Genomic DNA, 14,347 nt, shown 5'->3' on the forward strand with positions numbered 1-14,347 from the left:
CGAAATACAGGTAGTTGCGACTGGATGCCAGTACAGTGCATCAGCATCCAGTCGTGCACTCCGCTCCGGATTAGGCCCAAATGAATGAGCCTAGTCGGGAGGAGGGGGTGTCTTCAGGTGGATGTCGCGAGGCGAATCCACCTGAAAGAATGAGCATCTCCCTTCTTTTTTGCAGGAGCTGAAACAAACAGCTCCTGGAAAAAAAGAACTGAGCAGCTTCCATTGATTTCAATGGGAGCCGTCTTTTTGGTCATGATTTTGAGGCGGATACAGCCTCAAAATCCTTACCAAAAAACCCTATGTGAACTTACTCTTAGGGTGCATGCACACTACGTAACGCCGGGCGTGTATGAGAGCCGTACACGCCGGCATTACGGCAGACTGCCGAACACTTCCCATTCACTTCAATGGGAGCGCTCGTAACAGCGGCGTTTACGAGCGCTCCCATTGAAGTGAATGGGAAGTGTTCGGCAGCCCTGCTGTAACGCCGGCGTGTACGGCTCTCATACACGTCCGGCGTTACGTAGTGTGCATGCACCCTTACTCAGGAATGGTGGGGGCTATAGAGAAAGTTCCACGTACGCTGGAATCAGTTGGGTGGCGTCTGTTAACAGATGATAAGAAATGGAATTGGTGGAGGTGATGAAAGGTCGTCCTTAAAGCACATGTAACAAGTACTGTTATTCTGTCTCCTATCTACCCCATTGCCAATATGTCCTTTGTAGAGTTGTCTTTTCTTACCACCATAATATAGAACTGTCCTGTGTAGGTCACCGCCAGAAAGCGGTATACTTTATACGTACAAACTTTAATTCACTCTACAACAGAAGGACGACAGAAACATTTAGAAGAAAAAAATAATTTATTCTTTGATGTCAACTATATCAAATGCATCCTTCATACACACATTACTATTAAAACCGGTGGACGAGGAGTTTGCTTGTGTTCATTGTGAAGGAGCGCTGCTGTGTACATCTGTGCCGCCTTTATGCCAGTCTGACAACTGGATGGATTATTGAGCCATAATCTTTGGTCAGGAGCCAAGCTCCCAGATCTTGCACCCTCGGACCCTACATTGCATGATTAATATTCATATACCATAGCTGCCTCCTCATACCGCATAGAGGACCCCTATTCCGTATACAGGAGACAGAGCTTCTTGAAGATGTGACGTTTTCTTATTATGGCCTTGCACAAACAGACTTGGCACAGAGAATTACTCTGCAGATGTTACCGTTAGCGGCTCCACAGAGTTATAATGCTCGCCCAGGCCATAAGCGTGGCGCATGTATCTGAAAGGAAAAGAAAGAGAGTAAGGTTTCCATTACGTTGCCTATACACAATGTTATACTAATAAACCCAGCAACTCATTAAAACCATTACAAGATAAATTCCAGTTAAAGGGGAACTCTAGTGTAAACTGAATACGGCAAAATTGGGGGGTTACATAATATAACTGAGGTTAGGTGAGCAAATAAGAGTTTAGTTCTGTACTGGATGGCAATAATGGAGGCAAATGTATCACTTTATCAATAGCGCCCCCTGCCTGTCCTGACATCTACAAGCACTTTTTGTGCAACAGCTTCTATTAGGGTAAGTTCACACTGGGTTTATTGGACCTCAGGTCCGGTCCAAAATACGGGTAGCTGCGACTGGATGCTGGCACACTGCACCGGCATCCAGTCGCGCACTCCGCTCTGGATTAGGCCTAGTCGGGAGGGAGTGGCTTCAGGCGGATGTCGTGAGGCGAATCCACCTGAAAGAATGAGCATCTCTCTTCTTTTTACAGGAGCCGGAACAAATGGCTCCCGGAAAAAAGAACTGACCGGCTCCCATTGATTTCAATGGGAGACGTCTTTTTGGTCAGGATTTTGAGGCTGTGTGAACTTTCCCTTACTATTACTAGAGATCAATTGTAGAAATGCAGGACACCCAACTCTGAGGAATAAAGTGCAAAAGCTTTAATTAGGACACATAGAAAAGTCTAAGTCCCCTATCACTAGGATGGACGGAGTCCCAGTCTCCCGACCACAGTCAGTCTAAGAACTGTGACCAATAGACAATCCAGATCATACTTGACTGTGGGCCCAAGACAGGATTAATAAATCTGCCTCATCTGCTATAGGATACTCACACTACAGTGATTGGTTTGTTGGAATATTCTTCACCAATGATAATCGGTGAGACGTCAGCCTGGATGACCTCTATAGGAGTCTTCAATATGTGCGACAGCGCCCGAAGCTTCAATAGAGGGGGGAGAAAATCAATCAATCAATAAGTCTGATGATCACAAGATGTCATTGATTTATTATAGAGTAGACAGAAGTGCTTAATGTGAATACTAATAGCACTAAATCCTCCAAAGAACTTCAGGACACCCAAGACACTGTGCCAGGATTACTAAGAGCAGGAGTGTCGCTGCTATCAATGCGTGAAATGATCAGTGGGATATTGGAGTAGGCCGGGAGTAATCTCCGCTATGTAAGGAGCGCCATGAGGGCTTTACGGGATCCATCTATACTTTTACTTCACATGATTACATCCACCGTCAGCCCGAGACCTGCGGCCATATTACTGATGAGGAATTGCATACTGTCTCTCTGAATGAGGCCTGAGGACTCATAGTTACACTTCAGATTTGTATCGAAAACCGGAGGAATCCAACTCTTTCCACTCTATTTTACTTTGGAATAAAAAGTAAAAAAAAAAAACTATTTGAATTGAATCCTTTAACCCCTTGTTGCCAAGTATTTCTTTAGGATTAAATTTGTATTTTTAGTAAATAATACAGTCAGAGTGCCCCCCTACAGCAGGGGTCGGGAACCTTTAGCTCTCCAGCTGCTGTGAAACTACAACTCCCATCATGCTCCATTCACTTCCATGGGAGTTCCAAGAATAGCAGAGCAAATATGCATGCTTGGAGTTGTAGTTTTGGAACTTTTGGAGTGCTGAAGGTTCCCTACCCCTGGCCTACAGGATACTTGAGGACTATGCTCACTGCCACACCACGGCAAGCATACTTTGCATCCTATACAAACCTAAAGTCCCGCACGAATGGCAAGGACCACAGGAACATCTCATCTCCGTCATTCTACTATGAATGCCACTATGTGTGGCACTGACTGAAACACTCTGATTACAGGAATGCCCAGTGATGGCACTGAAGTCCATGCCATGATAAATTCTGCGTGTGGTCACTATGACTTACCTCTAACTGACCTCCCCAAGCTGGTGTGCTCGCCACCTCAGTGCAGTACTTCTCAAATTCATCTGTGTAACATGAAGACATTTTGGTCATAAACCAATCTATCAAAATCATTACATCCAACAGAGGGGTTTATGTCTTCTCCTTCCCAGGACAGATTTTAGATAAGCTGAATTACCTGTGCACCTTTATTAAAGAGGACCTCTGATAATTGGCAATATAATATACCACTGGAAAGCCGACCGTGCTCTGAATCCAGTGCAGTGTAAGCTTTGCTGGCGTGCACCTCGGTGCTAGGGATATCAGTTCCATTAAGTTTCAGCACCCATATCCCTCCACTGTCAGAAGGAGAGATGCATGCTGCCACTAACAGCACCCATATGACTAGCACCAAAGCGCATACCAGCTGTGTGCAGGTTTCAGAGCGCTGTCATCTTTCTAGCAATAAATAATACCGCCAATTATCAGAGAACATGAAAGATACTCTAAGTGTGCAAGTCCCACACAAACACAGATCTATGATGCTCTCTGTCCAGGGCATTAAAAACTGCGGTCTAGCGCAAACTTGCACGGTAATACGTCTCCGAGAACGTGTTTATATCACGCTTGTCTATATTGGCCTCAGAATAATACATTTTACATGTTTCCCTTCATTGACTGAGCTCAAAAGCAACTAGAACAGCACAACTAACAGAAGAATTATACCAAAGCTGATGTAGAACGCTTACAACATTACTATTCCTTTAAAAAAAATTCCCAACCTGTTATAGGTCAGCCTCCTCTAGTAACAGCAACCATGGGGCAGTTGTGGGATGAGCAATAAAGCCAGTGTCTATAAGTCCCCCTGTATATCTCACCTTGAGTGTACATATCCCCTGTGGCAGAATTTGTTAAAAAAGGGAGGAAGTCATCGACGTGACTCAGCATGTAGTCTGCAGTTTGGCGTCGGAGATTTGTCAGCGTGTCGTCCCTGTCGCGTTCCTTCAGCTGGTGTTCGATAGCTCTGTACATGCAGTGTCCGTCTGATGGGATCTGTTTAATCTGCAGCTGTCTCAGAGACAATATCTGGGTGACTTTCTGACTTTCCAGGTGCCGTGCTCCGCTCAGGTTCTCGACTTCAGCCTCCGCGATGCGCTCGTCTCTCTCCTTTTCTAGGGCGGCCTTTTTCTCCTATAAAAGATGAAGATTGCAACAACAAAAAAAGCCACCAACATAAAGCTATGACAAAGCACGCTATAGACATGTGGAGGTTATGAGGTCGTGATCACAGTGCGTTTACAAAGTATACTGTGTAGATGATAAGTGGATCCATGCTGCATGCTGGAACCCCCACTAAAATGAGGGTCCCCTGAGCCTGCTTTGCAAATGTTATTGTACAAAGTTGAGAGTACTGAGAGCATTGGTAATACCCCCAGCGATCAGATATTTATCACCAATCCCCTCAAGTGCTTTTTGTGGTATTTTATTCCATTAATGGTAAAGCAGGACATCAACACATGACCCAGAAGTAAAAGATTTTGGGGTAAATCTATAAGGAAATATGTCAGCCAAGGAGAGACAGAATCCCATCCCCTCTGACATACATCGCATATTCAGTAATAATATTTTTCCTGGCATCACAAAGGGCAAAGAGAAATAATCCAGACTAAAACAAGTATAACATCTCACCCGTCTCTTCTGTGCTTTAGAGACACGCGGCTGCTGAGCAGGGACGTCGCTTCCAATGTCTAAACTGGTAACGCCATTAGAAATGCTGTTCACCTGAGAGGACAGGAACAGAGAGCAGGTCACATGTCTGTTTATTCATCCAGAATATACATCTTATTGTCATACATACAATATTCTATAATACTATCACTCATCACTAGCTGCATATTCTAGTCCAGTGAATACAGATATGTACTGTTATAACAGAAGGCCATCATAAAAGGGGAGCCTACTAGGACTATCCCATCCACTAGCGAGAGTGAAAAGCCCCTGGACTGCTAGTGGCGCCCTCTCTGGAGGATGCAGTAATACGTTATATGATGTTAGTGGACACCGACCAGCAGCACTGTAGATGCTCAGCTTTATTCACCTGAATGGGCAGAGCGGCTGTACCAGGCTCAGCCATACCCGTATGGACACCAGCCAACCACTGCCCCTTCATTCTACTGACTCTTTCAACTTTTGGGGTGGGAGCCCCACAATAATACATTGATGGTCCTAAGGAGAAGCCATCAGTGCAATATCCTGGAAAACTCCCAGAAAGGGATTTGACCGCAAATGACCTGTTCACAAGATAAGGCAAAATTTGCAGGTGTGTGTGTGTGTGTGTGTGTGTAGGGATCAACTGGTGGACCCCCCATAAATCACACCAGCATGCAAGTCTGTCTTTGTAGACCAACTATTGCATAGGCGTTCTCATGACTGGTGGGAATCAAACCCTCAAAGATCTACAACTATCCTCCATCTTGTATTTATTTGTGAGCAAATCCCTCTAAAGAGGATATTTCATGTCCTTGGGCACATGCGGTTCCCGTTAAGTGCCCCGGGGATGGACATATTGGTGCCATTATAATGGCACTGATCTCTCCCCCACTGTCAGAAGAGCCTTCCTGACAGTCTAGCTGGGCTATGAGGAACACCCCTCCTGACAGTACTCATCCATAGCTCTGTTCCTTACTGCCCAGCCATGACTGTAGTCATCTATAGACTAGTACTGGGGGGCGTTCTTCACCGCTCAACATCATGGCTGAGCAGTAAGGAACAGGGCTCTGAATGAGAACAGTCAGGAGGGGCGCTTTTCACAGCCCAGCTAGACTGTCAGGAACGCCCATCTGACAGTGAAGAGATATCGGTAACGGCATCGATATCCCTTTTCCCAGGGCACATAACAGGAAAGCTGACACTGCACTGAATTCAGCACACGGTCAGCTTTCTAGCCATACATAAAACCGCCTGTGCCAGAGGAGATGAAAGGTCCCTTTAAGCTGACAATGTCACGTGAAGACTACTTCAGTCTTCCAGGCAAGCACTACCAGTCATGCAGCAGTACGTGTGCTCTCACAGGAGTTTTCTTTTGGAAAGTTACAAACTGATAAAAAGAGATTCCAAGTGTTTCTAGGTTTTTCATTCATTGAATCGCACAGGGGCTGCTCACCTCGGTTTCCGCTTGCTGATTTTGAGACAGATCTGCGAGTTCTTGTTTGTGTTTTTCCTCCAGTTCAGACTCCATCTTGGCGATCTCTTCCGTCATCTGTTTTCTTCTCTTTTTGTCATTCTTAGGCACAGAGTTTTTCATGCTCTGAATCTTGGCTATAAGGATAGACAGACAGTGAGCGATGTGGCTGTACAGACAAGTGATTGCTGCCCTACTACCAGAGCATGGATTCTTAACCAGGGTAATACTATCCATACAATAGGGGATAAATAGATGATCAGAGGAGGTCTGACTGCCGAAACCCCCACCAGCAGACAGTGGAGAGATATCGGTGCCAACACCGGGACGCATACCAGGAAAGCCGACTGACTTCAGCACACTGTCAGCTTTGACAATAGGTGTCAGAGGTATCAGTGACATTCGTTTCGGCACCAATATCCCTTCACCATCAGAAGGGCGGGCCTAAATGCTCAGTGTCATCACTGGGCAGTAAGGAACACCCTCTCTTACAATACTACACTATTGAAGAGTACTGTCGGGAGAGGGGTGTTCCAGCGATGATGCTAAGCAGTAAAGCCAGCCCTTCTGACAGTGGAGAGATATCAGTGCCGAAACTGACAGCACTCTATCTCTGGAACCCAGACAAATTCTTAGGAAAGCTGAATGAGGCACTACCTGCTGTACCCACGCCCTACCAAGCAGGTTAGTGTTGCATATAGGAGAGGTGTAGTCAGCCTCTTCTTCAACAATGCAACGCTTGAAGATGCCAAGGCTCCAGGTGTGTTCGCTGTGTCAGGTAGGGCACTCCTGCAGCCGAGGCAGCGCCACCTAGTGGATCCATGGCACACCTGATTTCAACCAATCCATTCTAGACTCATCCCTGCATGCTTGGCCCCATTTCTGGGGGTTCTCATCGATTGGACTCTCAAAGATCAGACCTTTATGGCATACTCTGTGGATATATTAAGTGTATCATTGCATATTATGCTCCAATTCCATAAATGCACATAACATCCCGCTGCAGTGCCTGACCACCATAGATACAGGATGCCATAATAGGATTATGGACAATTAAGGGGCAAATCAGAGGTCGGCGTAAATCAGGAGTGTTGTAGATCCAGTAGGCGGCATTGCATTGGCTCCTCCTGGCTGCCTGTCACAGCTAACACCCCTAGAGCATTGGCATTTTATTGAAGTAAAGCCTAACTATGTCTCTCCTGTATGCTACACTAACCCAGCTGGTGTGACATGGAGACAGCAGGTGGAGGCAGCGCCACCTACTGGATCCACAGTATACCAGGCAGAACCTGCATTTACCCCTCCATTCTGCCATCTGCCCTGGAGACAAGGGCACCAAAGGGGTTATAACTATGTGGGCTCATTTACAGAACACAATGTGACCCTATGATAAAACTGGACGGCCCCTTTAAGTTGGGATATATTCCATAGAAGCTGAAGTGGCCCCAGCAGGTCCTCCAGCTACTAACATGCCAGTCCAGTACTCACTATAGGGCTAGATAGGCAGACATGGCAGCCACGGTCCTCAGGCTATGACTCTCCACATTACAGTACATTATAGCTATGGGCTCTCACCCTGCAGCTCCTTCTTCTCCTTGCGCTGCCGCCGGGCCAGCACCGCCTCCTCCGAGCCGCCTTCTTCATCTTCCATCCTGGCCAGCACACCGTCACCTGCCACACATCACCACATTGACGATTGTCATAGACATGACGTCACCGCATCCCCGTCAGGTCCTCTTAGAAAACAGCCAATCAGCGTCAGACTCTAGGACTAGTCTAATGGTTAAAGGTCAGTCCTGCGCTCTCGCTATTGGCTCACTCGTCCCTCGTGATATAGGAAACGTCATTAGTTGGCGTCCAGTTCAGGAAAGCGTGGCCGGCCATTTTGGATGAGGGCATATTAGGTGGAAACCGTGGATAATATGCTATGGATACATTACAGAGTAAAAGTAAATAATCATAATGGAGCTGGGAATAAGTTACTTTAACATTGTCTGCACTCAGAGCTCTGGATTAGAAAAATTTAGCAATTTTATTTTTTTCCAGAAACAGCGCCACATCTGTCCATAGGTTGTGTCTGGTATTGCAGCACAGTGCTGTTGCAGTGAATAGGCCTATTTTAATAGATTGTAGGGATCATCTGTAGGTATTGCATAAACTGAGTAATATTAAAAAAATTGTTGCACATAAAATACATTTTCCATATTAATAAGCAAATGGCATAATTTTATGGGATGTTAGACTTTCCCCCTGCCAACTAAAGGCTAGCTGATATCACAAAAATCAGTAGTCAGATAACCTGTGCCATACAGGTGGGCACCTGTACTGTGCCTGAAGTATCTGCCATAGTTGCTTTGAAATATTAGCGAAAGTTGCGTCTTGTTCTTCATAAAGTGGGTTTTCCATGAAAACAAGTTATCTCCTATCAATAATATGATAGAAGATAACTTGCAGAAAAGCATACCTCCCAACTGTTGAAAAGTAGAAAGAGGGACAAAATGTGCGGCGCGCGCAGCGTGCAGTGGCAAATTTGGCTCCGTCCACTTTTATGTTGATTCCGCCCATTCTTATTCATTTTTCACGTGCTCTCACACAGTATAATCCTCCTACAGTCACCCGTAAATTATATGTCCCCCCTCTATCTCTCCCCCAGTTTCATATACACCCTTCATCTGCCCCTAGTTTCATGTCCCCCCCATCTCTGCCCCAGTTTCATGTCCCCCCATCTCTGTCCCCAGATTCATGTCCCCTCCATCTGTGTCCCCAGATTCATGTCTCCAATCTCTGCCCCCAGATTCATGTCCCTCCATCTCTGCCCCCAGATTCATGTCCCCCCATCTCTGCCCCCAGATTAATGTCCCCCCATCTCTGCCCCAGTTTCATGTCCCCTCCATCTCTGCCCCCAGATTCATGTCCCCCCATCTCTTCCCCCAGATTCATGTCCCCTCCATCTCTGCCCCCAGATTCATGTCCCTCCATCTCTGCCCCCAGATTCATGTCCCTCCATCTCTGCCCCCAGATTCATGTCCCTCCATCTCTGCCCCCAGATTCATGTCCCTCCATCTCTGCCCCCAGATTCATGTCTCCACATCTCTGCCCCCAGTTGCATGTCCCTCCATCTCTGCCCCCAGATTCATGTCCCCTCCATCTCTGCCCCTAGATCCATGTCCCCTCCATTTCTGCCCCCAGATTCATGTTCCCACATCTCTGCCCCCAGATTCATGTCCTCACATCTCTGCCCCCAGATTCATGTCCCCTCCATCTCTGCCCCCAGATTCATGTCCCCTCCATCTCTGCCCCAAGATCCATGTCCCCTCCATTTCTGCCCCCAGATTCATGTCCCCACATCTCTGCCCCCAGATTCATGTCCTCCATCTCTGCCCCCAGATTCATGTCCCCTCCATCTCTGCCCTCAGATTCATGTCCCTTCCATCTCTGCCCCAGATTCATGTCCCCTCCATCTCTGCCCCCAGATTCATGTCCCTCCATCTCTGCCCCCAGTGTCATGCCATCCTCTCCTTCGTTCCCCCGCTGCTCTCTGCGCGCCTCTCTCTCTTACTGGCGCACAGTTGTAGATGCGATGTGACGTCATCACATCGCGTCTACACTGCCGGGTAGCCGGCGGCAGCGGCGAAGCGAGCAGCCGCTGCTGCCTCTCTCGCTGACGCTGGCACATATGCGGCTGAAGCGAGGAGCTGACCTTTGTCAGCTCCGGCTCAGCCGCATATGTGTCAGCGAGAGAGGCGGCAGCGGTGAAGCGAGGAGCTGACACAGGTCAGCTCCTCGCTTCAGCCGCATATGTGTTCAACTCAGATCTGCATCCTCTGGACGCAGATCTGAGTTGAAACAGGACATACAATGACTGCTGCCGGCGCCAGGGGGCCGGCACACGGTGGTGGGCCAAAACCGGGCCCCCCCCCATTTTTAAATTTGGCCGGGCCCCTGACGCCAGTAGCAGTAGTACTGGCCTATCGGCGGCTCTGTACCTCCCTCCAACCGGGACCACGGGACACATCACCGAAATCGTGACTGTCGCGCGGAAATCGGGACGGTTGGGAGGTATGGAAAAGTGGGGGTCCGACCACCCAGACTCCTGCTGATCATGAGAACGAGAGGTTCTTGCATTATGAATACCAATGGCGTAACTAGGAATGGTGAGGCCCCAAGGCGAACGTTTGACATGGAGCCCCCCCTGACAAACCGCATTCCTGCACACAATATTATGCCCCATAGTGGCCTCTGCACACAGTATTATGCCCCATTGTGGACCCATTAGCAATTATTATACTCTGGGGTCTTTTGAGACCCCAGAGTATAATGATCAGACACCCAGGAGAGGATACAAACATAAAAAAATGTTACTTACCTCTCTTGAGCTCCGGCGCACTCCCCGCAGATCTCTTCAATGTGGGACTGGACGTCACCTGACTCAGTATAATGTTAGCAATGCATGCTGGGATTCGCGGGCCTGTGGCCTTACTTAATGATCCCTGGTCCTGTTCACAGCCGCATCTGCAGAAGGAGAAGTGCAGGAGCGAGGAACAGTAAGCCTGAATTGTGTTACTATTAAAAAATAATAATAAATAAATAAATAAATAATTCTTTTGGAGGAGAACGGGAACGAAACCTAGGAGGTGAAATGCTTGGAGTGCCAATAACCAAAAGTATAGGCTCTACTTTTGGGTAGAGCTGCAGCACCAGGAAGAGCAATCACACTCAGCAAGCATGGTACTAGAAACATTAATACGGAGTCATCGCCAGTTCAGCCTGGCTTTTTTATGTCTCTGGGTAAGAAGTGGGGTCTTCCTGGGTCTCCTACCATACAGTACCTTCTCATTCAGACGCTGACGGATAGTACAGGGTGACACTGTTGTACCCTCGGACTGCAGGACAGCTTGAACTTGTTTGGATGTTGGTCGAGGTTCTTTATCCACCATCCGCACAATCTTGCGTTGAAATCTCTTATCAATTTTTCTTTTCTGCCCACATCTATGGAGGTTAGCCACAGTGCCATGGGCTTTAAACTTCCTGATGACACTGCGCACGGTAGACACAGGAACATTCAGGTCTTTGGAGATGGACCTGTAGCCTTGAGATTGCTCATGCTTCCTCACAATTTTGCTTCTCAAGTCCTCAGACAGTTCTTTGGTCTTCTTTCTTTTCTCCATGCTCAATGCGGTACACACAAGGACACAGGACAGAGGTTGAGTCAACTTTAATCCATTTCAACTGGCTGCAAGTGTGATTTAGTTATTGCCACCACCTGTTAGGGGCCTCAGGTAAGTAACAGGTGCTGTTAATTACACAAATTAGAGAAGCATCACATGATTTTTCAAACAGTGCCAATACTTTTATCCACCCCCTTTTTTATGTTTGGTGTGGAATTATATCCAATTTGGCTTTTTGACAATTCTTTTTGTGGTTTTCCATTGAAGACAAATTAAATGAAGATAATAATACCAAAGAATTTGTGATTGCAATCATTTTCTGGAAGAAAATGAGTATTATCTGACAGAATTGCAGGGGTGCCAATACTTTTGGCCAACACTGTATATATAAATATATTATATATACACACACATGTAGACAAAATTGTTGGTACCCCTCATTTAATGAAGGATAAACTCACAATGGTCACAGAAATAACTTGAATCTGAGGAAAGTAATAATAACCAAACTACATGTAGACAAGCCACAAAGCTTCTAGTAGAATGTCCTATGGACAGATGAGACAAAAATCGAACTTTTTGGCAAGGCACATCAGCTCTATGTTCACAGACAGAAAAATGAAGCCTATCTTGAAAAGAACATTGTCCCTACAGTGACACATGGAGGAGGCTCTGTTATGTTCTGGGGCTGCTTTGCTGCATCTGGCACAAGGTGTCTTGAATCTGTGCAGGGTACAATGAAATCTCAAGACTATCAAGGGATTCTAGAGAGAAATGTGCTGCCCAGGATAATGACCCAAACACAGCTAAAAACACCCAAGAATGGCTAAGAGGAAAACATTGGACTATTCTGAAGTGGCCTTCTATGAGCCCTGACCTAATGTTGGGAGAAATGTAGCTTTTTTTGTTGCAGATTTTGCTGCAGTTTTCTGAGCCATAGCCAAGAATGGCTACAATAGGAATGGAACATATATAGGAACTTCTTATTCTTCTACCTCCTGTTCCCTCCATTCCGGACTTTGTCTCAAAAAAGCACAACAAAATCTGCAAAAAAAAAAAAAAAAGCTGCATTTCCGCAATGTGGGACCTTAGCCGTAGATGGGATGTGATATTAGTCATGTGCTTTGCATGTTATATACCACGCACAGCTCTGTGCTCATCATAGTGTAAGGAACATGATTGTCTGGGACTGGATTTATCACAGATGTCAAATGTTTCTGGTTTCCATACAGAATTTCCCCAGATGTCTCCATTGCACAACTCTTATATTTCTGTAGCCATGACAAACAGCAATCCTTTATATATGATGATGCAATGTAAAAATTGTACCCTTCAGCATTCAGAATTCAACAAAATGTACCTCTTTGGCACCACCCATCCCCCACCCCATTCAAGACATCTGTGAAATGTTTATGTAGTGTATGTTGGAAGCTTCTACAAATGTTCTGCATTAACCTTCAGGGTGCGTTCACATATAGATCATCTGTTGCAGTGTCCCTCATAATACAGTACATTATAGCCAGAGGTAAACTGATGCCAGAACAGTGGCACCTGGCATCCATCCAGGATGAACAGGCATAGCGGAAAATTTTAGGACCCATTCTGGCATAACTTTACCTCTGTATAGGCGAACTTCACATGTATACCACCATAACAGGGTACCAACCACTGATGTCATCATGACAGTGTTAGTCATATAAGACTTCATAGGACACCTTGAAGATATCTGAGTAACAGTGTACAGTCTATAGATGTCTCCAACATAATGTGCCCCATAACAAGATACCCACCACACATGCACCATGGCAGTGGGAGCAACAGAAGCCTTCATAACAGTATGCCATCCACAGATGCCCCATGACAACATGTCAGTCACCTTCATAACTGTGTGTTAGGGCCGGTTCACATCTGCGTTCAGTACTCCATTTGGTGAGTCTGCTTGAGGACCCCCCGGAACAGAATACTGAACACTTTAAAAAGTGGTGAGCAATGAAACTACACAGACCCCATAGACTATAATGGGGTCTGTGTTTTGTGCCTGGGGTCCGTATGAGTCATGCGGAGAGAAAAGTTCTGTAAGAAATAATGAATTATAGTCTACTAGCAGGAGGACCCGGCTTCGCACGGGTATATTTCATATTTTGTTTGTGTAGTGGCCCCATAACAATTGTCCAGTTTTGAATTGGTGTATATTGTGTGTGTGTGTGTGTGTGTGTGTCCATGACAAACCAGGTTTCGGTTTTTATGGAGATCTGGAGTGAAGCTATATCGCACGTATCTAATTGTTTGGCATGTGGAACTGTGTATAGACGCATATATGTAATCCTCCGGCATGTGGCACTGTGTGAAGACGCGTGTATGTAATCATCTGGCATGTGGAATTGTGTGTAGATCTGTGTATCTAATCCTGCAGCGTGTGTAACTATGTGCATTAGCAGGTATCCAATCCTTCGGCGTGTGATATTGTGTGCAGTGGAGCGTATGTAATCCTGCGGCGTGTGGAACTGTGTGCAGACGTGCGTTTCTAATCCTCTGGCGTGTGGTATTGTGTTAAGACATGTGTATGTAATCCCCTGGCTTGTGGTACTGTGTGCAGACATGCGTATCTAATTCTCCGGCGTGTGGTACTCTGTGATGACGTGCGTATCTAATCCTCTGGTGTGTGATACTGTGTGCTGGCCTGTGTATCTAATCCTCTTGCGTGTGTTACTTTGTGCAGATGCGCGTATCTAATCCTCTGGCATGTGGAACGGTGTGCAGATGCACGTATCTAATCCTTTGGCATGTGGAACTGTGTGTAGATGCATGTATCTA

At 46.3% G+C, this 14,347-nt stretch overlaps 1 protein-coding gene across 1 annotated transcript; it reads right to left on the minus strand.

Moving 5' to 3' along the window:
* Positions 1-843: 843 nt before the first annotated feature.
* On the minus strand, positions 844-8,096 carry OTUD6B (OTU deubiquitinase 6B). The gene is made up of 7 exons (XM_075270301.1): positions 7,941-8,096; positions 6,348-6,502; positions 4,874-4,966; positions 4,063-4,375; positions 3,209-3,270; positions 2,135-2,241; positions 844-1,292 (listed from the first exon to the last, which is right to left on the minus strand). Exons 1-7 carry the CDS (start codon positions 8,014-8,016, stop codon positions 1,217-1,219), a joined length of 882 nt encoding a protein of 293 aa, XP_075126402.1. The 5' UTR covers positions 8,017-8,096; the 3' UTR covers positions 844-1,216.
* Between the last annotated feature and the right edge of the window lie 6,251 nt (positions 8,097-14,347).

The sequence above is a fragment of the Leptodactylus fuscus genome, chromosome 4 (assembly GCF_031893055.1).
Source record: "Leptodactylus fuscus isolate aLepFus1 chromosome 4, aLepFus1.hap2, whole genome shotgun sequence".
Lineage (NCBI taxonomy): Eukaryota > Metazoa > Chordata > Amphibia > Anura > Leptodactylidae > Leptodactylus > Leptodactylus fuscus.

Bases quoted from the DNA above. Each gene is read 5' to 3' on its own strand.
- OTUD6B (XM_075270301.1), bottom strand. From the start codon at position 8,016: ATGGAAGATGAAGAAGGCGGCTCGGAGGAGGCGGTGCTGGCCCGGCGG. The intron at 4,967-6,347 runs GTGAGCAGCCCC...CTGTCCTCTCAG, and splicing joins ATCAGCAAGCGGAAACCGAG to GTGAACAGCATTTCTAATGG. The intron at 3,271-4,062 runs GTGAGATATACA...CATGTTACACAG, and splicing joins AGGGGATATGTACACTCAAG to ATGAATTTGAGAAGTACTGC.